The 25,033-nt window shown below is 39.8% G+C and overlaps 1 protein-coding gene across 1 annotated transcript in view; it reads left to right on the top strand.

The window, feature by feature from the left end:
• Positions 1–25,033, top strand: part of limk2 (LIM domain kinase 2) — a 56,026-nt gene that overhangs the window by 3,879 nt on the left and 27,114 nt on the right. The window contains exon 3 of the mRNA XM_017725415.2: positions 17,501–17,636. Coding sequence (XP_017580904.1) covers positions 17,501–17,636 — 136 coding nt within the window. The remainder of the gene's footprint in view (positions 1–17,500; positions 17,637–25,033) is intronic.

The raw sequence follows: 25,033 nt of genomic DNA, 5'->3' as shown, positions 1-25,033 counted from the left end.
GAATTTTTTTTTCCATGATAAAAGCGCTTTAAGGACAATTCTTGTTGTGTGACTCTTATATACATTTACGATGGTATGATACAAAGTGTGCTTAAATAGGTCCCTCAGAACGTGTGCCTGTCATTGTTGAAAGTGTACAGTTGACTGCTTGTTTTCCCCACTCAGTAAGATATACAGAGATGCAGGTAATGACCATATGTGTGAACACATAATTTAGATGGAATGTGAGAACACCGCCACACACACACACACACACACACACACACACACACACGCAACGAAATACCAGCAGCACTTATTTAACCGTTGTGTAAATATTGATCAGTATAAGTAAAACATTAAAGTATGAGGAAGCAATTCCTCAGAGGTGCTCCAGCAGCCTGTCATGAATTTGGGAGAATCACTGCCAGTCCAGGCCGTCTTCCTGCATATTTGCATACAGGACAGGTTCTGTAGCCTGTCAAGCGAATGAGTAAGCTTAGAGGAGTCCTGCAGTGGGACAACTGTCTTTGTGTCTGTGAGGACCTGCATGTTTACGTTCCTGCAGATTAAGACTCTCTCATTGTGAACACTGTTTATATGAGACGCTGATTCCACAGAAATGAAAGTGGTTTGTCATTTAAATAGAATGAAGTGTTGATTCTGTAGAAAGTTGATTCACTCTGCTGATACCGGTGCTTGTCTCTCTCTGTCTCTCTCATTCTATCTTGCTGTCTGTCTCTGTCTTCTCTCTCTCTCGTTCTCTCTCTCTCTCTCTCTGTCTCTGTCTGTCACGGTCTTTGTCTTCCCCATCTCTGCCACCTCTCTCTTTTTTTCATTTTGTCTTTCTATAACCCTTTCTTCTTCTTTCTTTTTTCCCCCCTTTCTTTCTTTAACTCTCTCTGTCTCTGTTTCTCTCTCTCCTACACCCCCACTCATTTTGTCTCAATTACCCTTTTTAGCTCACCTTATATTTTTATTTTTTTATTTTTCTTCCTGCCACTCCTTTTTTTTAACTTTTTGTTCTTCCTCTTTTCCTTTGTTCACTCTTTCTCACTCTGTCTTACTCCCCACTCACCTTGTCTTGATTACCCATTTTTTATTTTCTGCTCTCTCTCTCTCTCTCTCTCTCTCTCGCTCGCGCTCTCGCTCTCTCTCTCTCTCTCTCTCTCTCGCTCGCGCTCTCGCTCTCTCGCTCTTGCTCGCGCTCTCTCTCGCTCTCGCTCTCGCTCTCGCTCTCGCTCTCTCTCGCTCTCTCTCTCTCGATTAATCATTGGTAGGGTTAAGTGGTTTTTGAGCACGTTGCTGTGAGTGAAGAGGGTCAAAGTCTTTTTTCAGGCTGAGCTGCTTGTTTCTGAATGATCAGCTCTCTGGTTTTATGAGTTTAAAAAAGGGCCAAAGTCTTGTTTTGTCCATATTGCTGAAACCATTCAGTAATTAGGTGACCAAGCAAAATCAATTGGAGCTGACCTCAGACACGTCCCACCTCGGTATACACTGGGGGGTCATTTAAACCTGGAAATAAACAACAAAGTTTTAGAATTTTTACAAATTTGACAAATCAAATGAAGATTGTTTATTTTATTGAATATTATGCATTATTTCTAGCTCACTATTCGATTGTGTGCAAATTTGTGTCATTAACCATGTTAAGGCCTTTTAGATTAGAGTTTTAAGTCTTGAGAGATTTGAGTCTTGAATTTAATTCTGAAGCTTATGTTCAGGAAACTCTGAGGTGGTCCTAATATGCTCATCAGAGACTTTTGCACAAAGGTGTGGAGCCCGCACTATTGCTCACTGTTATTAAAGAAAAATTCTAACATTCATGTTTTGATGGTTTCAATTTTCACTTAAGTAGTAATGCTGGTCATATAGTTTCTAGTATTACATATTAATATTACATGTCTTTTATAGTATTTATAGTATTTTTGCTGTCAGTACTGAACCTCAAGTCGCCTTTATTTATACAATCATATGCAAATGTTTGAAGACTTCTGGTCAAATTGCATGTTTTTTGTTGATTTTGGTGCACAATTTCTGGAAATATGTTAATAAATAAAATGCAAGATGGAAGACCGAGGGCAATGAAATGCACAAAACCCAGATAATGCAAATCAATAATGCATATAACCTGCAAAATGATGTTGCCCTCACTCTTAATGAAAGTAAATTGAAACTAAATAGTTCTTGGCCAGGATGCACAGCTCTAGAAAAGCTTTCCTTGGTTATATCTTGTTTACAAATGCGGTTCTTTAAAGAACCCTTTATTGAAGTCCTCTTTAGTGATTCGGTTGGTGTCTTTTGTATGGCGTCACTCCAAAGAACCCTTTTATTTTTGGCACTTTTATTTTTAAGAGTGTTGTGAAACCTGGTGGAAAGTGTGAGCCTACATGACTGTAAAAGATTCCAGCCTGTTTTCTATGGGAGTGAAAATTTCTGCCTCCCCCTTTTTTTATGTGACATCAAACGTTTTGGAGTTCCTCTGCAGCTGTTGTGGTCGTGTAGGCCAGGTTGGCAGCGTCCTGATTGAGTTAGCGAGGCGGGCCGGGGGTCTGCTGCCTCTTTAGACTGGCTCATTAATAAGAACAGAGCAGAGCAGCCTGCAGGCAGTCTTGCATAACCTGGACCAAGAATGGAAAAGGGTGTTTTGCACCTCTTCCAATCAAATTCTCATTAGATTTAATGGGAGCTGAAATCTATGTTTGCAATCGCACTGAATTAGGGCTAGGAGGTGAAGGCCAAGACTCAATCTGGATTTGAAAAGCTGTTTCTTTCAAGCAGTTCATTAAAGCTTCAGGCCAGATTAAAGCTCTGATTAGTGAATTCCTTTAGCACATGTTAAAGTAATTAGTACATCCTGTTGTGCACAATTAAAGCAGTAGTTCAGCAGTAAAATAGACTTGACGTGAAGTCCCTCCTTACCTGAAATGCAGCTAAGCAGTTCACGTCTTTAGTTTCGCAGTGGAGCTTATGTAGCTACCAAAAAGCGTACACCAGTTAGGATTATGCAGATGCCTAGATGAGGGGTGGGCAACATGCGGCTCTTTTGCTGCGCTGTTGTGGCTCCACGGCAGAATTGGATTTTTAGGTAAAAAATAAAATCCTCCTTTGCAGTAAAATAAAGCTCTGCTGATCATTCGACACTTTTTTTTTTAACAATAAACGGTCTTAAACGCTGGAGTTAATGTAGCTGGTATCTGCTAATTCGTTTGATTTGCAGACTGCTGGTCACCATAGCAACAGCTCTTGTCTAGCTAGTAGCTAACGAAACAGCAAGAAGAAAGATTTAAGACAAACATTGATCATTTGATGAATTTTGATAATTGATAACTCCTGATATGTTTAATCTACAGTGAGAAACTGTCACACACAAAGTTGTGAGGCTGAAGTTGGCTTTTCTTTCGCCAGCTTCTCATTCGAATTTACCCATTCCACCTTAAATGGTGCAGCCTCAGGTACCATTTAAGGTGGAATGGGTAAATTCGAGCGAGAAGCTTCAGCCTAGTAAAAAATCAAACGTTGAAAGACGTTTTACAAGAAACTGTTCTACTTTTGCGGAAAAGTTTCCTGCCAGAGATGCGAGGACGACGTTGCATGTGTCGAGAATACATGACGTGCAATGAAAATAAACATTACCTCTTGCAAGAGGAAAACAGTTCTTTTAGCTAACAGTAGCATTGTGCCAGCTAGCTTGTTTCATACAGGCAGTAAAAGAACTTGCGCTAGAGGAATTTGGGGGTGGGTTTTAGAGGGCTTGTAACCTTGTTTGATAGATTTCATTTTAATTGAGCTCAACAAAAGTTCAACAGGCTGTCCACAGTTGTATATCTGAGATCACATCTGACCCTGCAAGTCTAACTTTTAGCCTATTCTTTTGTGGCTTAAAACATTTACATTTTATATTTATGGCATTTGGCTGACGCTCTTATCCAGAGCAACTTACAATTTGATCATTTTACACAAGTAGGCGAAGGTGCTGTTAGGACTCTTGCCCAAGGACTCGCATTGGTATAGTATAGGGTGCTTAACCAGGTAGGGGATTAAACCCTAGTCTACAGCGTAGAAGGCAGAGGGTTTTTTTTTTTTTTTTTTTTTTTGGACATTACAGCTCAGCACAGTTTGAAAGAAATATAATGAATGTAGACATGCAGTTTGCATAATGCTAATTACTATAAGCTTCCATTGTCGGTTACAATAGCCTCACGGTCAAATGACAAGCCAAAGAAACAGACATGTCTTGACTGCCGACTACATTTGCAGCAAGAGTTTCTTTAACGTAAATGACAGAAGCAGCTCTGAGGCCCCTGAACGCACTAGATTAGTCTGCATATGATCCGTCTGTGCTAACGGGGTCCACGTGGTTTACTGTAACCCCTCCACACTGGGGCAGGTAGGGACGTCTCTCTGCAGCGCTGCAGTCTGCCCTTACATTCCTAGACGGCGATTCAGCGCCCCTCCAGACACACAGCCCCACTGTTATTTCCACTTCTGGAAATGTCTGCTTGTCAGTTGTCCAATTAATGCCCCTTTGTGATCGAGATGGCTGTTTTTAAGCACCAGCATGGGAGGGACTGGAATGCATGCAGGCCTGCTAATTGTGTTTGGATTTCCCTTTTAACATAGGTTTGCCTTTCAATTAACATGTCACAGTGTTGTGGGGAGCTTCTCGTCCTCCCACTCTGACAGCAGCGGTTTGTGGTTTAGCCTTAACAAAAGGTCACCTTTGTCCTCGGGTCCCTTTTTGGATGTTGGAGACAAATCATCTGTGCATTGCTGACAGACAGACCTCATCATACGTGTTGCAGCCATAAAGTTAGGAAACTATACTAGCTTTGTCAAAATTAAGTTTTTATTTTTTCATTAAAGAATGGCTTTGAGTTTATATCTGAATTAACAGCATGCAGCTTACTGTTTCTCAAAGTGATCTGATTCCAAATGTAGTTGATCAGCCAACTCTGCTGTCTTCTTTAGTTTTGCCCTGGGTTTGTTTTCAATGAGAAGAGCCTGAGCTGAGAGAGTTGGAAGAGTCCAGAAAAATCCCAGCATGCCCCGGACATCTGAACGCGTTTGTTGTTGAAGCCAGAGCTATGAGGCTAATGTAGCTAACAAGCAATGTAAACATTGTGTAATAAGTATTGTGTAAATTTAGTGTGTGTGTGTGTGTGTGTGTCTGTGTGTGTGTCTGTGTGTGTGTGTGTGTATATATATATATATATATATATATATATATATATATATATATATATATATATATAAATTAATTAATCTCTATTTAATAATCTGAAGCGTTATCATTTTCAAGGCACCAAAATGTAGCCTACAAAACAAACGAAAAAAAAACAACCTTTTTGCTGGTTTAGCTGAATTCATGCTAGGTACCCATATCGTCCTCCTTCAGAGTGCAACTAACTGCACACGTTTCATTCTAAGCCAGGGATGCTAAAAGAGCCAAGATGCCTAAGAAATCACTTGTGTGACTTTTTAAATTTCAGGTGATGAGGAAACTGCTCAGGGTTAGATAGCCATGGAAGCCCAACAGGTTTGATGATTCTGCTTAAATCTGTAAATATATTGATCTTTATCACTACTGCTCTGGTAGAGGAGCCTTACTCCTCTTTCCTTGTTTCTTTTTATAGATAAGTGTGTCATTCAGTGTCTCTTGGGTGTGTGATGAGTCTAGTTTTAGACAACAGTCAGACCTTTTGGCCAACTAGGAAGATTTTTAGCCGGGGACACTTCTAGACTGTTACCAACAAAAGGTTTCAAGGTGCAGCTTTAATGGGCCCATATCCTGCATTTCCGCTTGTAACGTTTGTGGTTTCATGTACAAAAACAGTTTAAATTCATTTTTCTATCAAGACCATTTTTCAGCATTTAGAATTTAACGAGCCGTTTTTGTCACTGATTGTTTAAAACCTTGTGTCTCCAAAATGGGAACTGTACAGGAGAAGGGACAAAAGATGCTTTACTTTTAATGCAAGTCAATGGAACCAGACTTTTTGTCTAACTAATTTTGGGCAGTGTCTTTTGGTCCATTTATCATGAAATTTACACACTATGTAAAAGGCAACAGTCCCCCCCCCAATTATGTCAAACTGATGCATGAAAAAAATGAAGATACAATGTTTTTGTTCCAACAACAGGGATATGTAAATGACCTTCTGATTGGCTGCAGTGCATTGTGCCTCATTTAGAAAGCACTCAGAGCTGAAACACTCTTTAGAACTTCAGCATGAAGGGACGGAGTTAAACTGCTAGAGGCTGAATAGATAGATGTATGCAAATGAATTGGTTCCTGTAACATCAAACATTAAAAATAGACCCTTTTGAAGCATAGTTTACTTTGCGCTTCTTACTTTTTATATAGCATTTCATTGAATTAATGTTTTTTTTAATATTTTGTCATTTAAGAATTTCAAATGCGAATATGGAATGTTAAGAAGCAAATGAAGTTACTTGTATTGACTTTGATTAATAGAAGCTACTGGAAATGTATTGGTGTGTTTAGCAAGCATAGTATGAGCTCTGAGTGTTAAAGTGAAAGGCTAATAAAAATGATCCGACCATCAGCCATTGACCAGTCTGGCTCTAGAGAAACCAGACTCGACCGAATTCATGATCTGTGTGGCTGCGGCAGGTAGTGATGTGCCATCTTTATAGGCCAGCATCACTCTACTTTTTTTTCAGTAGCTTTATTTCAAAGTAGCATCCTCTGAATGGAGCTCGTTTCTACTTGCTACGTGCCAAACAGTTTCCTTTTTTTCAGACAGTGGCTGCAGCCGAGGAAGTTAACAATGGAGTCATGCTGAAAATTCAGAGCTTTTTTTAAGAGCACTTGAAACAACAACTGTGTTCATCCATTCCCCCCATTTCCTCTCGCTGTCCTGTCTGAGACACACAGCACCTTCTGTGCTTCATGCAGAAAATCTAAAACAGTTGTACACTCGTCTGTCTCTCTCCCTCTTTCTCTTTGTTCCTCTGAGGAGGTAGAGTTGTCTGATAAAGGTAGGAGTGTAAGCAGCGTGATTAAGGTTTGGATAAGAGTGTGTGAGGTGGTAAACACACATCTCTGTTATTTTCACTCTTGTGGAATGAAGGAAGAGGAGGACTGTTTGTTCTCTTGTGTTTGTCTTGGAGTGTGTCAGCGTTTGAATGCCTTTCACCTGCGCGCTCTCTCTCTCTCTCTCTCTCTCTCTCTCTCTCTCTCTCTCTCTCTCTCTCTCTCTCTCTCTCTCTCTCTGTCTCTGTCTCTGTCTCTGTCTCTGTGTGTGTGTGTGAAAGTGGTACACACTTAAAAATATGGTTCTTCAAGTGTTTGTTAGTAAAGAAATTGATTCTGTATAGAACCATGGACACCTTTTGCATGACTAAAGGGTTCTTTGCATCATGAAGTAGTTCAGATTGACTGAGAATGTGCTGTATCTGTTTCTGTGTAGAACATTTCAGAAAGCAGTTTTATATAGCACCACATTGGGTTCTTCTATGTTACAAGCTTGACCTCTTATCAATAGCGGAATGCTTTTTTGGTATATAAAACCCCTTTCAGGAATGTTCTATATAGAACCATCTACAGCACATTCTCCATCAAAGCTGATGTGGGATGATAAATCTGGTAATCTGTGTTACTGGAGGACTGATTGAACTGAGAAGATTACTAGTAGTGAACAGGTTTGCAAGTGATAAGTTTAGCGTCAGTGTCGTACTGGACTTCAGGGATCATGGGAGTGGCAGTGGACTCAAGCAGGTGGTGAGAGAGAAAAAAGGTACTAAAAAGTATCATATTCAAACAGCCAACCAGTAATTACATACAAAATGTACGGAAAATATTTTCCACACATATTTGGAAAACATTTACTGTTTTATTTACACATTGAGGACAAAAAAAAACAACAAAAAATGTAGCCTATGTAAAAAAAAAACCAAAAAAAAACTATGGCATATTTTATGTTTTTTTTCCAGTGTTTTAAATGCAGCAAAAAATAAAATTATGCATGTAATTTACAGAAATTTTAAGTCATTTGAAGTTTGATGAGGATGTGTTAGTTTAAATTCAACAAAAAGTGTAACTTCATCAGGAGTGTTTAACCTCTTATTCTGTGGGCTATGTTTTGGTTTGTCCATCTGCATTTACACTTACAAGTTGTAAGGCAAATTATTAAGTAACTTTGTGAAATTAATGTAAATGTTCATTTTATTTACGTATTTATTTATTTATTTATTTTTAAAAGCTCCCCTCAAATTAACAGAAAATATTTTATGATCATACACATATTGTTATATGCTTACAACTTACTGCTGAAAGCCAAAAATCTAAGATGCTCTTTGTATTATTTTATAAAAATCATTTTTACAGAGCAGAGCAGAGCAGATCACTGAAGAGACACCATCTGTTTATAGTTTATAGCCCAGATTTGTGGGGAAATGGGTCGACTTTCAGTAGATAAATAAATTAGTGAATTCAGCTTTTTATTATAAGGGTTTAAAGTTACATTACCCATCTATTTGACTGGAACGAAGAGTTACAGCCTCATATCATATCACCCACCTTTTCAAAGTAGCTTATGAAATATGAAAGTTATAAAGAATATGACGATGTGTGTTTTGGAACCACCGGTGGCCTCAAGGAGTTGAAGAGGTTACGTCTGTAATTGCAATGTGGTATTTTCTCAGTGTCTTGCAGCCTTAGTATGTGGCTTGCTAAATGAAGTGAGCAGTGAAGACTGACGCTATTCAGCGTGAGATTTGTCTGCTGTGTGACTGATCAGTGCGTGTTTGATGTTTTAGAGACTCAGCAGACTCGGGCAGGTGTTATAACTGTGGGTGTAGAAGCAAAACCTTTCAGGCCCATCCAGGTGAAAGTTTATCTGAAGGTGGGGGGTGTAGGTGTGTGTAATGTATGCACACACCTGGAGGTCCTCTGTGACGGTCACAGGTTTTCCTCACTGACATCAGCGGATTTAAGATTGTGTGAGAGAGAATGATTAACCAGTCCTCAGATCCATATGGCTTACCAGATGTTACTGTGACATCACCACGCACACATTGCACAACTCGCACACTGATTAGGCCTAGTGTGTAATAGAACAGGAACATCAGCTTCAGCATTTGAGAGTTTCTTGTGTCGTTGTTGGACAGTGAGAGCACCTGTATACTGTCTGAGAAACGTTTAGGGACACCAAGCTTTATAAAACGATTTTAATACAAATGAACCTCTTTTGGTTGACACTTTGCTGCAACTTAACAAATTACATACTAGCAGTAGTGTAGTGGCTAACGTTGCTGCCCCCCATGAGGGAAACTAGGGTTAGACTCCTTAGGCAAGTACACTATGCTATACCAGTAAGTGTGTTTACCAAACAAGACCATTTGATGAACATCATACTGTTGAAGCTAAATCTACCCAAAGTTTTGGCAAATACCTGCTTTATGACAAGAAAAGGCCATTTTTGCAGGTAATTGTCCATACAAATGTCAATACAATATCTAAGAACTGAGAAATGAATATTTGAGCATCTCTCATTTGCCATCTTTAATGGATCAAAATTAGACATCTGGGAGCATTTGGTCAGAATAAAGTGGTCTCATACTATTTTAACTTGTATTGTTTCTTTTCCAGGCAAAGCATCCATTAAGTACATATGATTATTTTTTTTGCCTCAGGAGAAAAGCAGAAAACAGGTTGCCTCTGTCCAAAAAAAAGAAATTAGCAGCTGGCCTTTACATTGTGTGAAACTTTCATGGTGAATGGAGAAATGCCCATGTGTCAAACACACATGGGCATTAGTCTATTTATCATGAAACTCTTGCCCGTGGCACAATCCTGTCTGGGCGGTGGAGATGTCTCTGTAGTGACAAATCTCTGTAGTGACAAATCACACTTCATCTGGCAATTTGATGGACGATGTTTGGCTGTTGCCAGGAGAACGGTATTGTCTGACTGTGTTGTGCCAAGTGTAAAGTTTGGTGGAGGGGGGATTATGTTGTGGGGTTATTTTTCAGGAGTTGGGCTCAGCCTCTTAGTTCCAGTGAAAGGAACTCTTAATTCATCAGCAGACCAAGAGATTTTGGACAATTTCATGGTCCCAGCTTTGTGGGAACAGTTTGGGGACGGCCCCATCCTGTTCCAACATGACTGCGCACCAGTGCACAAAGCAGGTCCATAAAGACATGGATGAGCGAGTTTGGTGTGGATGAACTTGACTGGCCTGCAGTCCTGACGTCAACCTGACAACACCTTTTGGATGAATTAAAGCAGAGACTGCGAGCCAGGCCTTCTCGTCCAACATCAGTGCCTGACCTCACAAATGTGCTTCTGGAAGAATCGTCAAAAAGTCCCGTAAACACACTCCTAAACCTTGTGGAAAGCTTTGCCAGAAAAGTTGAAGCTGTTGTAGCTGCAAGGGGTGGGCCATCATATTAAACCCTATAGATTAAGAATGGGAAGTCACTCAAGATCATATGCATGTGAAGGCAGACGAGCGAATACTTTTGGAAATATAATGTACTTGTTTATTTGTTTTAACAACCATAGATTTAACAAAAAATACACTGAAGCCTCAGCAGCTAAATATCATAGCAAATTTCCAGTGTTTTCAATTTTGTCTACTAAGGCTACACATAAAGCTGCCTTATATAATGGAGTGAGACTATCTGTGTTGGACTTGTGACAGCAGACCAACTGTGACTGCTAACAGCGTAGCTGTAACTGGTAACAGCAACATAACTGACTGGAAATACTTGAGGAGCTGGTACTGGTAACAGCAGTGTAACTGTGGTAACAGCAGAGTGGCCATGTCTGGTAACAGCAGAGTGGCCAGAAGGCTGGTTTCTTCACTCTGGCTGTCGGTGTTCTGCACACTAATATTTTTTTTTTTTTTTTTTTAAGTGTTTTGTCTCATTCCAGAAACCGAGCTTGTGATCTCCACATTCCACTCTAACAAAGCCCTTGCTGGGCAGTGGTCAGAGTCCAGATCAGTGGGCAGTGCTGAGGCCGTTTCTGGCTAATGTGATCTTTATCAGAGCGGCTCTCAGCACTGAGCGGAACATGCTCTTTTTCACACTGCTATATTTTTATTCTCTCTCTCTCTCTCTCTCTCTCTCTCTCTCTCTCTCTCTCTCTCTCTCTCTTTCTCTTTCTCTTTCTCTTTCTCTTTCTTTCTTTCTTTTCTCATTCTTCCATCGTTCAGTGTTCTATGGAGAAAGATCTTTAAGCTGAACACAATGTTCCAGACACCTCACAGGAGACTTTTCTCTTTTGCCCGTCTACATGAATCAGTCACTGGCCCACGGCGTTCAGAGCACATATGCAGGCAGGACTTGAATAAGACATGAAAAGCTTTTGTAAACCACTGCCCCAAATCTGCACATGGATCTTTTAAATAGGTCTGGAATATGCCAGGAAACAAAGAAAACCAGGCACTGCACTGACTCAGTTCCAGTTTGCAGCCCAGTTCCAGGAGCAGAACACGCAGCAGCCAGGACATTGGGTGAAACTTGAAGCGACAGTTTGGCAAAAAAATCAGATGTATGCAATTTTCATAAATCTGTTGATGGCTGTTCCATCAGCCAAGACACATGTGATGCCTCATGTTTCCTTATTTAGTTTTACACTCAAGTTGCGAGGCTCATAAGCTAAGCTAACAAGTAAGTGCAAGCTTACGTGTACCAGTTAACATTGTACAAACTGCATACCTGAATCATTGCACCCCTGCCTCAAATAGTCGAGCTGTAAAGAAGGAATGAAACCTTACTCATGATTTCTGATACTGGGTTCACAATTCAGTGTTCTCACAATATGTTGAACAAAATTTAAAGTAAGGAAATTAAAACTATAATCTTGTTATTGCAGAGCTTACTATTGAATTTAGAACCATTTTTGCCAACTGTGTTTGCACACCGTGGAATTAGACCTCCGTGTTTAACCCATTTGTGCGATGAAACGTGCATGCACTCTAGTGGACACACACACTAGGGGGCAGTGAGCACATCTGCCCGGAGTGGTGGGTAGCTCTATCCACGGCGCTCAGGGAGCAATTGGGGGTTAGGTGCCTTGCTCAAGGCAGCCGAGGGGATCGAACCAGCGACCCCTGTGTTGACAGTAGAGCTGGGTGCAGGAGGAGCTCTGGAGAGACTTGTTTATTAGTGCTACATGTTTGAAAACTTTAATGGTCAATTTCAGTTGCATTTAGTGCAAATAGTAATAAATAGATTGCCTGTTCTCCTCAATGTGTTGCTACATCTCCCTGAGGTGCACTGTCAGTTTTCCTTTGCAATGTCATGATTTCACAATGCACTGTTACTGAAGCCACTGAAAAGTGGCCAGTCCTCTATTGTTAATCTTACATAAACTTGATTATGCACTTTCTAGCATGTATGACTTGCTGTTTCTTTGTCATAAAGGCATTTTGAAGCCTAGCTTTGGTTTGTACTTCTCCATTATCATCGATAAGTGTGTCATACAGCAGCCATTTGGGAATACTAAACAACTTGATGCAATTTCAAGTCAAGAGGCTTTTGTCATTCCGTCTATGTAGAAGTACACAGTGGAGTGAAAATACGTTCCTCAAGGAGCAACACCGTGAAACAAGGAGCAAAAAGTACAAAGTGCGAACGTGGAGACATTTGAGTATATGATGCAGGTATGTAGTTTGTGCAGTGGTAATTGGAAGTTATCAGTAGGGAAATGCATTCCAACTAATTTTGTTATTCAAGTGTCTATAAGAATTAATGAACAGCTATCCAGTTGACCACAGGGAAGGAAAAAAGCAACAAAAAAAAGCAAATGACAGACTTTTGCCAAAATTAGGCTTACAGGGTTGTAGGCTTACTTTTAAGGTGATCGTACTGGAGGTTAAAATGTGAAAACATGGTTTATTATGCAAAAAGAGCTGAGAGAGATTGGTAATGCTATCCAGTACAGTGTTGGATGCTGTCATCTTCAACATGAGGTATTTTTGTCCAAAGTGGGCAGTATGCTGATTTATTTCTTTGTCAGAGAAATGTGTTTTGTAGCAGTAAAGTATGGCATACTTACTATCAAAACTCATATTTTCTAGGTTTGTTAGCATAAAAGCAGTTTGTTTGCTGATTTGGTGGTCTGTGTATTTAAGCTTAATTTTTAGAGTTTGTATTGAGAAAAAAACAATGGAAAAAACTGCAAAACCCTTTGACCTAAAATACAAGTTATTTGAAGTTTTACTTCATTTTTGTTTTCAAGTTGTCCTTTTTTCTTGGCTTGTTGTGTTTTTATGGCAAATTTATATATGATGGTTCTCTTGGTAGTTTTTGTCCACAAAAGACACACAAGAAACAATCAAACAAGAAAAGGGCCCAGTTTCTGCATTTTTACACAGCTTGTATCACCTGCATCACCATGCCAGGATCGCTCACACCTTCTCAATAGCATGGTTTGGAAACTGAAGACTGAGCTGTGCATTATTTCGTGCTGGAAGACTATTTCTAGAGCTTCTTCTGAAGAATCTTTATGCTTTTCTTGCTTTATTTCTCCCAAAGTTGCCCAAATACACTCCCACCACAGTTTAATTGGAGTCGAAGCTCTGATTTGACTAAGGCAATCTAACGGAAGCCAATTTGCACACCCATTCTTTTGGTGCTGTGCATGGACGCGCCCACATTGGCGTTGAAATCTCCAAATCATGTACTTCAAATGGAAGTGCTCAAGTACCAGTGCACCTCCCTTATTGTCAGCTTCCATTATTTGGTAGCAACATTAGCCACATAACACCTCTACATATTTGAAGTTTGCAATAGATTAGCTCTGTAACTGTGAAAGGTTTAGAGATGGTCTGATTTACACATGGTGTGTGCATTTTTCAGACTCTTTACCCTCCTGTTACTGGTTTGCAGAAGCAGCACTTCTAACTAAATGGAAAAATGCTGTTTTGGCTCTAGGTGTTTCTAACTCTTGTGGAATGTTTGGAATTTTTTTCTGGAATGCTTTGAACACTCTGTCCTCATTGTCGCATTGTTCCCTGTTGTAAATTTGCCTGACTGGTGAGAGACACAGTCGTTTAATAGTATGCAAAGAATGGATGGACTTTTTCAGACTGCAGGTGTGTTCCTGATGATGAGTGACGCAGGTGGATTCATCGCAGCAGTGAGTCATTATTTTCCACAGAGGGCAGATGAAGTCTGCATGGCTTTCTGCTTGACTGAAAGAGCCCAATCATTACTTACGACTGTGTGTTCGGGTTTAAGTGCAATATCAAAATGCTTGCAGAAAGTTTTCGCTGACAAATTGTTAGGCCTTCCCCAAAGCTCAGGAGAATGCTGTCAGTCTTGTAAATTGCCTTAAAACATTGTTTGCACTGAAGGCCATCCTTGAGAAAATTGGAGGGCAGCGATTAGAAGACCTGTGGCTGCTTTTCAAAGAGAAACACCTGAGCTGAGATACCAGCATGCTGCAGATAGAGATATATATACATTTTTGTTTTTGGACCTGGAGATGGAGCTACTAGGCTAAAGAAGCTAACAAGTAATGGAAGTTTATACCCCCCATTTATTACCATGTAAACTGCATGCCTAAATCTTCAGCCTTGTAGCTCCAGTGCAAAACCCAATTAGAAAGTCTGATGCTAAGCAGTTTTTCTGTCAGTTTTCCTTTCCATACTCTAGATGTAGTCAGTCAGGCAAAACATCTTGCCTCCCGTTCATAAACTATGTGGACAAAAGTATTGGGAAACCTACATATTACACCTACAGTGGCTTTTGTGACCTCACATTCTAAATCCATAGGCATTAATGCAAAGTTGCTCCCACTTTGCAGCTACAGTATAACAGCTCCTACTCCTCTGGGAAGCTTTCTACAAGATTTTGGAGTGTGTGGGGAAAATGTTGCTTATTCATCCAGAAGAGCATTTGCGGGGTCATACAGTGCTGTTGGACGTGAGGGCCTGACTTGCAGTCTCTGTTCTAGTTCTTCCCAAAGGTGTTCAATGGAGTTGAAGTCAGGGTTCTGTGCAGGCCAGTCAAGTTCTTCCACTCACCCAGCCATGCCTTTATGGACCTTGCTTTGTGCACTGGGGCTCAGTCATGCTGGAACAAAAAAGGGTCTTCCCCAAACTATTCCCACAAGGTTGGAAGTGTACAGTTGTCTAAAATGTCTTGGTCTGTTGAAGCATTAAGATTTCCCTTCACTTGAACTAAGGGGCCTAGTGAACCCCTGAAAAACCCCCTATCGCATTATCCCTCCTCTACCAAACTTTACAGTTGGCACAATGCAATCAGGCAGGTAACCTTCTCCTGGCATTCACCAAACCCAGACTCCTCCATCAGACTGTTAGATGGAGAAGTGTGATTCATTACTTCAGAGAATGTTTTCACTGCTCCAGAGTCCAGTGGTGGTGTGCTTTTACACCACTCCATCCAATACATTTTACGTTACAGCACTCGGAGACCTGAACTGTAATTTTACGTGGTCTGGCGCTAAGAGACTGAGTTGCTGTGGTTCATAAATGCTTCCACTTTGCAATAATACCACTCGCAGTTGATCATGGACTATCTAGGAGGGAATTCATTTCATGAGCTGACTTTTCATTTAAGCTGTGAAAACATAGTCCTGCAGAGCTGATTGATTTAAGTCTTGAAGAAGTCTTGCTTGAGGTCTTGCTGCTTTTACAGTTCTCAACCAGATTCAGCATCAAAATCTGCTGAAAAGCAGTTCAAAAGCAGTTATGTAACCTTTTGAATTTGTGTTCATCAAGGGGAAATGCTACATAGTGTCTTGTAAACACATTTTTCCCTAAAGGCATCCTAAGGTACTTCTCAGGGCACCACTTAGCCCTCACTGACATTGTTTCCATCCACTCTTTCACACACTCAGTCTAACTAGCCTTGCAGAGCAAGCTGAGGCATGCTCAGGACAAGCCTTGTACTTTCCATGTTCTTCTAGACTAATGTTCTTCTGCAATAACAGAACGCCTGAGGAGCTTTGCTCCACAGTTCAGAAGCTCAGTCGCCTTTAATTAAGTCAATTTCCCCATTAGTGTGAGGTAACAGCTGAAAAGAATGTTGAATTCCTGCCGTCTTGCTTGCCTTAGACTTTCTTCAGCAAAGCGCCCCTGTGTTTCTGTGGGTGGGCTCGTGTGTAAGTCTGTGTGTGCATGTCCCTCCAAGCATGCCTTTGTTTACTTTTTCATACCGTGTCCTCGTCAAATCTCTCCACCATCTCCAATAAGGAGCATGTTGAGTGTGCTTGGATCTCTCTGGATCTTTCAGGCTCTCTCTCAGATCAAGCTCTTCTGTTTGAAACGCAGCCACAAGCCTTTGAAACCAAACACCACGGCTTTCCATTGTGTCCTCACAATCACCTCATATTCCAGCAGTTTTCACTTCTTTCTCCTCATAGCGTGAGGGATTTAGATGCTCAGTGGAATGTGGACTCTCCTTGCTGCTGTTGATCATTTATCATTATTATTATCATTTATTATCATTATTATTATTATTATTATTATTATTATTATTATTAATAATAATAATAATAATAATAATAATAATAATAATAATAATAATAACACGTTTCATGCTAATCCAACTGGTGTGTACTTAAGTATAACTGCTCAGGGGGTAAAAAAGTGATTCATTGATCTAAAAGTGGTGAATCAGTTGCATTAGTTTTGCTATGAATTGATTACAATCAAATGTAATTTATGTATTTGGCCTTATTTATCTTTATTTTCTGTGAGTTTATGTCCTTGTTGTCTATTCTAGAGCTGCTAAATGTTTTTTTTATATATAGCTATCTAATATTCACAAACTAAATAGCCAAACAATGTCTAAAACTAAATAACAAAACTAAATGTAACCTAAATCTAACCCTAACACACTTTGCATTACAGTAGCCATTTTTTTCAGGAGACTCTCTTTAATCTTTTAAGGGAGGCTGCCAGGTTATTTTTCTACACCCCCAAAGTTCAGTCTTTGAAGTTGGTTGCCTTTTTTTTTTTTTTTTTCTTCTCATGATCCAAGTAATCCCAAACGCATCCCCAGTGTTCTGAGAACAAGTGCAGCTTCTGTGCTGATAAGTACATCTCAACCTTCTCCGCACTTTGCTTCGGTGCAAATTATTGCATTATATATGCAGTCATGATACCTTCCATTAAAAATGAATGACCAAATCTAGATGCTGTTGTACATCATTAAATTTGCACTGAGTCTCCAAACATGACTGAGGGTTGTGGACATGGTTTAAGGAGTCTATTCTTTGCCTTTTGGTTCTTCCATATATATAAGGTTTCGACTCATCAGTCTATAAGCATTACTCCAGTTTTAGTGTTGTGCAAATTTTCTTTTTTTTTTTTTTTTTTTTTCCTTTTCTAAGTAAGGGCTTCTTGACCTCTACACATCCTTTCAGTCCCATTGAGTTAGGTTGTTGTTTTACACTGGAAAAAGCCTGGTATCTGACTTGTACTGTATTTCTGTGCTTCTTTTTGTAGCTGCAATATTATAAAATGCCCTTTTACTGTATTTGAAACCTGCTTGTTTTCATCTTTGGTGTCCTCAGGTGCTCTGAATGCTGTGATCTCCTGAGAAACTGGTACTATGAGCGAGAGGGGAAGCTGTACTGTGGGAAGCATTATGGGGAGAAGTTTGGTGAGCTGTGTCATGGCTGCTCACTGTTAATGACTGGACCAGCTATGGTAAGAAACGATCATATTTTCCTCTGTCTTACTACCTTGCTTTTTCACTTTCACGTTGAGCAAGTGTTGGTCGTGGGCGTTCAGTGCATTTGGAACATCGTGGCTTCAGGTTGATAGATTAAAGTGATTAATTGGTGATTAGTGTGTTTATTTGTTTTCATTTCTTTGTGTTCAAACTGTTTTAATGCGTAGGCATAACAGCAAATCCCCAGCTGCTGCTTTAAAGTGCAGATAAGCTTATAGTTGAAGCACTGTGCTTTGAGAGCTTGTTCTTGTCTTATTTAAACATATTCAGATAAGAAAACAGTGAGCAAGTGAAGATGTCAGCTGCATTAGATTAATTTAGGCACATTCATATCTCACTGATATCTATATAGGAAGTCAGCCTGTGTGTGTTTGGCTCCTCTCATTCCCATCACTCCCACACAGAATGAATCATATGCTGTTTGTGAGATGGGAGTTTTGCTTATGAAATGCTGGATTAGCATCTGCTCATCCTGCAATTATCCTGACTGCAGCACCTCTGCTCTCCCTCCTACAGGAACATTCCATTGCAATCCTGTTATTCTGTTTAATGCATTACACTCTGAACTCATAGGCTTTCGGTTGATTTAGTAAAGTGTCAGTTTAATCTGAACGAAAGCATATAGTAAATTAAAAATGCAGTTAAAGCAGTCTTTACTTAGTCTTAGTAAAAGAACACAAAACCCACTAGCTCTCTCAGACTCTAGTGTGCAGTTACTGAATAGAATATAATAAATGCCATAGGGCAAGTGTTGAATAGAATAGAATTAAATAGGTTCTGAACAGAGGCCAGTGGCCAGGTACTGAAAGAACAGAATTGAAAAAAGTCAGGGGGCAGGTGCTGAATAGAGTAGAATAGAAGAGCTGCTGAATGCATAAGAAGGCAATAGAATAGCATGGAATGGAATAAAATAGAGTGGAATGGACACCAGTGAATGGAATGTTAGAGTAGGGTAGAGTAGGGACCAGTGGGCAGGTGCTGAGTATAATAGAAGACAGCAAGAATGAATAGAATAGAAAAAGGCCAGTGGCCTGGTGCTGAAAGAATTGAATAGAAGTCAAAGGGCAGGTGCTGAATAGAGTAGAAGAGCTGCTGAATACAAAAGAAGCCAGTTGAATAGAATGGCACTGAATAGAATGGCACTGAATAGCATAGAACAGCACTGAATAGAATAGCATAGAACAGCACTGAATAGAATGGCACTGAATAGCATAGCATAGAACGGCACTGAATAGCATAGCATAGAACGGCACTGAATAGCATAGCATAGAACAGCACTGAATAGCATAGCATAGAACGGCACTGAATAGCATAGCATAGAACAGCACTGAATAGCATAGCATAGAACGGCACTGAATAGCATAGCTTAGAACAGCACTGAATAGCATAGCATAGAACAGCACTGAATAGCATAGCATAGAACAGCACTGAATAGCATAGCATAGAACAGCACTGAATAGCATAGCATAGAACAGCACTGAATAGCATAGAACAGCACTGAATAGCATAGCATAGAACAGCACTGAATAGCATGGCACTGAATAGCATAGAACAGCACTGAATAGCATAGCATAGAACAGCACTGAATAGCATAGCATAGAATAGCACTGAATAGCATAGCATAGAACAGCACTGAATAGCATAGCATAGAACAGCACTGAATAGCATAGAATGGCACTGAATAGCATAGCATAGAACGGCACTGAATAGCATAGCATAGAACAGCACTGAATAGCATGGCACTGAATAGCATAGAACAGCATTGAATAGCATAGAACAGCACTGAATAGAATAGCATAGAACAGCACTGAATAGAATAGCATAGAACAGCACTGAATAGAATAGCATAGAATTTGATTAAGTCTTTAAGAACACCCGACCACCGTTTTGGCAGGCGAGCTGTAACTCTTGACTGCTCTGATAGAACTTGTCTCGTCACTGTTGCTGCAGCTACAGCCATGCAGGTGGATGAAGACCAAGCAAAACAGGCCAGAATTAGCTGTTTAGCTTCTCAGCTGTTTAGAGTTTAATATTTAATTTGTTATTAGCAATAAATCAAAGAAAATTCATCCAATATACTTAAATATATTGGTTAATACGCTTTAAAAATGGTTTTAAAGTGAGGATCCCAAACAAACATGTTTTACTGCCATTGCTGGGTTGGTTTTAGCTTTGGTATGTCTTAACAAACTGCCAGTGCCACTGAATGAACTTGAAAATGCCCACCACATGATTGTGTGACTTCATAGTAATACCACTAAATAAAATTAGAAGCCCATTTGCAGGTGCCGAATAGAATAGAATCGAGTCTGGATATAATGGGAGCTGCAGGTTCTGAAGCAACTGCTCATTGGGTTCTATTGTAAATGTGTTTCAAGTAAGCTGGTGTTCCTTATGTTCTTTTCATGGAAATTTGTTGAAATAATTGTGAGTAGTGATGGACTGTGTGCTACAGAAGCCCTGGAATTTAAGGTCTGCCCCCTCGCTCAGGGTGTTTATAGTAATTGCCCCCACTAGTGTAGTTACCCCCTGTGCTGTTATAATCACTCCGCCTGGGGGGGTGGGGGGTGGGGGTGTGCTTCACCAGTAACTTGCCCCTTTATGGCACAGATCCAATGAGTTTGTTTACTTGGTGCCCTGTCCTCATTTTGAGCTCTTCTAGTTTCTCACTCTCCCTCTTTCTCACTTTCCTTAGCTCCTCTTGTCCTTTCACTGCATCATGAAAGCTTGGCTGTCTTTTTATTTGAAAGTTAATGAATATTTTTAAGACTGCACTTAGTTACTATGAACTTTTGTCTATAAATTTTAGAGGGGTGCTATAACTCCTTCACAGTACAATAAAGTTATTTAAAACAAAAGGAAATTATGAAAGATGATATAGAACCCCCCCCCCCCCCCCCCCCCCCAAAGAAATGTATTTAAAAGCTTTAATTGCTATGACTGGAGCAGGAGAATTTGAGGAATGACTTTATGGTGAATACACCAAAAATGTGATGCAAACACAAAGGCCAAATACCAGTTTGTAGCTTTAAGGTTTAGAGGTTTGTAGTCTTACAGTAACCCAGATACCCAAGTTTTGCTTATTTCTGGACCTATGAGACTAATGTTGCTAGCAAACACTACAGTTCAGTAGTCACGCCAATTGTTCCCATAAATACATCCCTAAAACTTCTCTCAACCCACTCAAACTGTGTTCTAGGTCTTCCTTAAGGTTTTACAGAATTATCTATGCTTTAGAGCCCAGAGAGACTTACTGTGAACAATTAAAAAAAAAAAAAAAAGAACAAAACTTTTTCTAAAATGGCCTTTTGCATTGAGCTACATGGTGAAATTTCTAGTTTCAAATAAGTCGTATAAGGAAAAATGCAACAGAGTTTATTCTGGTTTATAGGGCTGAATGATGAATAATGATGAAATGACTATTGCAATGAAATTGCAATTGCAGTCCAATTTTGCAAGAGCTGTAGTTCTAATCATGTCTCACAATTAATATTACCTTATCTTAAATCTTGACTATGTAAGTTCTATTTAAATTGGATCTATAGTTCTGTTGGAAGTTGGACGTGTTTAATTGTGTACAGTGTGCGATAGAACATTTTGTGCTGCTGGTTGTGCTTTGGACCCCAACGAGTGGGTGGAGTATTCAAGGAGAACTCAGTCAAAACTTGAACTTCCCAGGATGTGAGTGTATAATTGATTTATTGTTATGTTCATGAGTGTAATGGTGATTGTGTATTTGAGACCTAAACATTGAGCTGCATTTTCTTTTTGAGCCAGTGCACGGATGTTAATACATAAAGGTCTATGACGTGGTGCAGAAAAGTCCCGCCAAGTCCGATATGACACCATTGTGGATGTTATAGGGAGACTTGTGGCAAAGCACACACACCATATTTTAGCATGGTCTTTAAAATCTGTGCTCAGTAATGCTTCTTCTTTCAGTTGTAACAAAAAATCTTATGTAGTGCAGCTTTAACAAGTTGTAAGTGAGGGAATTTCGATTTTTAGGTTTTTGATTAACTTTCATGGACATTTGATATTTTGTTTATGTTCTGTGTTGTTTTTAGGCAGTGGTTTGTGGTATGATTGGTGTTGCCGCATGTAATGGTAATGAAAAAGAGGGAAGAGGATAGATGAGGACTGAATCTGAATCTCATGTTAAATAATGAATCATAGGTCTATATTTCAGGCTTAATCTTATGTTTCTTTATCCATCTGCACATATGGACACCTTGCTGCACATATTGCACTTTCTGCATACCTTATTGCGCATCTTGCACATCTTGACACTAGACACTTTATTTGGTACCAGTATCTACACATATTTATTCATTGAGTATGGTCATTATATACCGTTACCTGTACTTCCTTGTACATTCATTATTGCGCTGCGTCTTTCATCTCAGGTTATTATTATTATTATTATTATTATTATTATTACAGATTGTTGTATTTTTCTGTTTGTATATATGCCTGTAGTTAGGATTTTGTATTTATTCTTCCTGTTATATCGTTTACACCCTTATTACTATTACTGTACAGTGTTGTGTGTCCAGCTACTGGCTGCTAAATTTCCTTCGGCATCAATAAAGCGTCTGCCTGTCTGTCTAATGGATATGTAGAATGATACCCAAGGAAGTGTTATACAGTAGTTTTCAGAAAAGCTTATGGTGTAAATGTTTTTTTTTATTTTTTTTTTTTACATCCATTATGAAAGAGAAATACATGCAGGGTGTTGTAAAGCGAAATAGTCCATAAAGACAACATGTATTTTCTAATTTTCGCTTATCTTATTATCAGTCTGACATATAAAAACTCATAAGACATGTAAGTTCACTGGTGGTTTTTGATGGTGAATAAAAAGCCTTTTTTTTTTTTTTTTTTTTTTTGGATAATGTGACACCTGGTTCCTATCACCACCACCACCGTAACAACATCAGAGTGATTACGTTTCTTTAGAGCAGTGGTCAGGAATAGCAGATTCAGATTGGAAAGGAAAGTAGATCTCCAGGAGGAGGGTTGGTGACCACTGCTCTAGAGTGCTCACATCAAACCACTCGCTGAATGACTTTGTTCAGTGAATGTCTCGATTAATGGAATTCCCCTTTAAGCTGGCTTTGTGTAGTTAGATTCGCATATCACTGGCACACTGCAGTCCATGTTGCTTAAACCTTGACAAAACAGAGCTTTTGACAGAACAGCAGTGACTCGTGTTTTCACTTCTGGTTTTAAAGCAGGTCCTCAGCGCGCTGGCGGAGCGGAGCTGGAAGGGCTGAAGTCTAACTGCTGTTTGTTTTGCAGGGTTAGACTGTGAGCTCATTGCCTATGGGCTGGATGAATGGGATCTGAAGGTTGGAATGGGCTCGGCGCGTCTTTGTGATGTCATCATGCCTGTGGAATGCCTGTGCATGGGTTTTCAATAGAGTGCTTTGTAATCATAAGGCAAATGTTAGCCTTAGCCCAGATCCTGAACAAGCATGAGCGCACGTTACTTACGAGTACTACCACAATGCAAGTCAGTCATAATGGGGTCGCTTTTAATTGGGCAAATTAAGGAGCTGAAGTGACCTTAAGGCGATAGAAAAATTTGCCAGAGAGCAAAACACATAATAGGCCTTTTCTGTTTAGACTGGAACTGAGGGTTGCCAAATATTTTCTGGCCTGTGTGCTTTGCCAGTTCTGGGCCCTGAAGTACAAGCAGCAGGGTGTAAAAACCTCAGGCTGTCCCTCAGAGGGACAAGCAGACTGGAACTGATACTCCGAGTGTTTGTCGGTCTGTGTGTGTGTCATGTAGAAAAATAATTGCACTGGATTGTAATGCATACTGTAGCATGACATGCCAAACTAACTTGACCAATATGCTGAAGATGAGGAACTGATTGGATGTGTAGATTTGACCAGTGGTTTGATGATGTATGCATTGCACTCTGGAAGAACAGAATGTTTTATACATTTTATCCATTGCACTGAAGTTTATTTATTTTACTGCATTTATAATCCTACTGAAATGAATGTTGTATTTCTCTGCAATGCTCATGCAGATGCACTCACCGAGCACTTTATTAAGAACACCTATACACCTACTTATTCATGTGATTATCCAATCAGTCAATCATGTGATAGCAGTGCATGTACAGCAATGTTAATGCCATACTGGCAATGTTTTCTTGGCACACTTTCGGCCCATTAATACCGATCCATCATTGTTTGAATGCTGCAGCCTATTTGAGTATTATCACTGACCATGTGCAGCGCTCCATGGCCAAAATCTACCATCTTTTAATGGCTACTTCCAGCATAATAATGCACCATGTCACAAAGTAAAAGGTCATCTCTAACTGCTTCCATGAACATGACAATGAGTGCAGTGTTCTTCAGTGGCCTTCCCAATCACCTGACCTGAATCCTGTAGAATACCACTGGGATGTGGCAGAACAGGAGATGCACAGCATTTGAAGTTGATCTGAAAATTCTGCAGGAACTGCGTGATGTCATCATGTCAGCATGGACCAGAGTCTCAAAGGAATATTTCCAACATTTTCTGGCATTCATGTCATGATGTTCAAAGCCCCTTTCAACATAGGGCTTTGTTTAATAGTGAATGTTTAATAGCAAAGATATGCAGCGGAGCTCTGTTATGTTCAAGAAATGTGTATAAATGAATACAATTTAAATGTACATCAGTGCTCCAACATTAAACTTATCTTATTATATCTTATTCCTACGCTCTTAACAAAGGTGGTTCTTGAAGGGTTCCTTAGTAAAGATGGTTCTGATTAGAACCAAGAACACTCAAAGATCTCTTTGCATCATGAAAGGGTCAGATTGATGTGCTTTATTTAGGACCCTGTAGGGTTCTTCAATTATTGCAATGTCAAACTTGTGAGAATAGAAGAACCCTTTTGGGTGCTAAATAGAGCCCTTTCCAAAAAAGTTCTATAAAAAACCATCTGCAGCACATTCTCCATCAATCTGAAGAACCCTTTCATGATGCAAAGAACTCATGAATCATGCCAATGGATCTTTTGAGTGTTCTTGGTTATATATGGAACCCTTTTCTGTATTAAAGAACCCTCAAAGAATAGTCTGTGTAAGAATGTACAGGTCTATGGTCAAGGATCCTGCAACATGTGGCTAATGCAAGTAGGAAGCGGCTACACTACAAATAATGGTGTAATATGTCTTCATGACATGGCACCGTTGCCAAATGTCCCATGTTAGGGTATGCCAGCTGAGCACGGCATGGAAGTTGAAGCAAGCTCTGTTAAACCGGATTAAGTGTGCAGACATGTGCATGCTGAAACCTCACTTTAGCTTATAAAACTGTTGCGTTAGCTTTCCTCCAAGAGGGAAGAAACCTCATGTACAGAGT

The sequence above is a fragment of the Pygocentrus nattereri genome, chromosome 20 (assembly GCF_015220715.1).
Source record: "Pygocentrus nattereri isolate fPygNat1 chromosome 20, fPygNat1.pri, whole genome shotgun sequence".
Taxonomy (NCBI): domain Eukaryota; kingdom Metazoa; phylum Chordata; class Actinopteri; order Characiformes; family Serrasalmidae; genus Pygocentrus; species Pygocentrus nattereri.
Note: the sequence above shows the minus strand (reverse complement) of the source record. Positions and strands in the feature narration are given on the sequence as shown.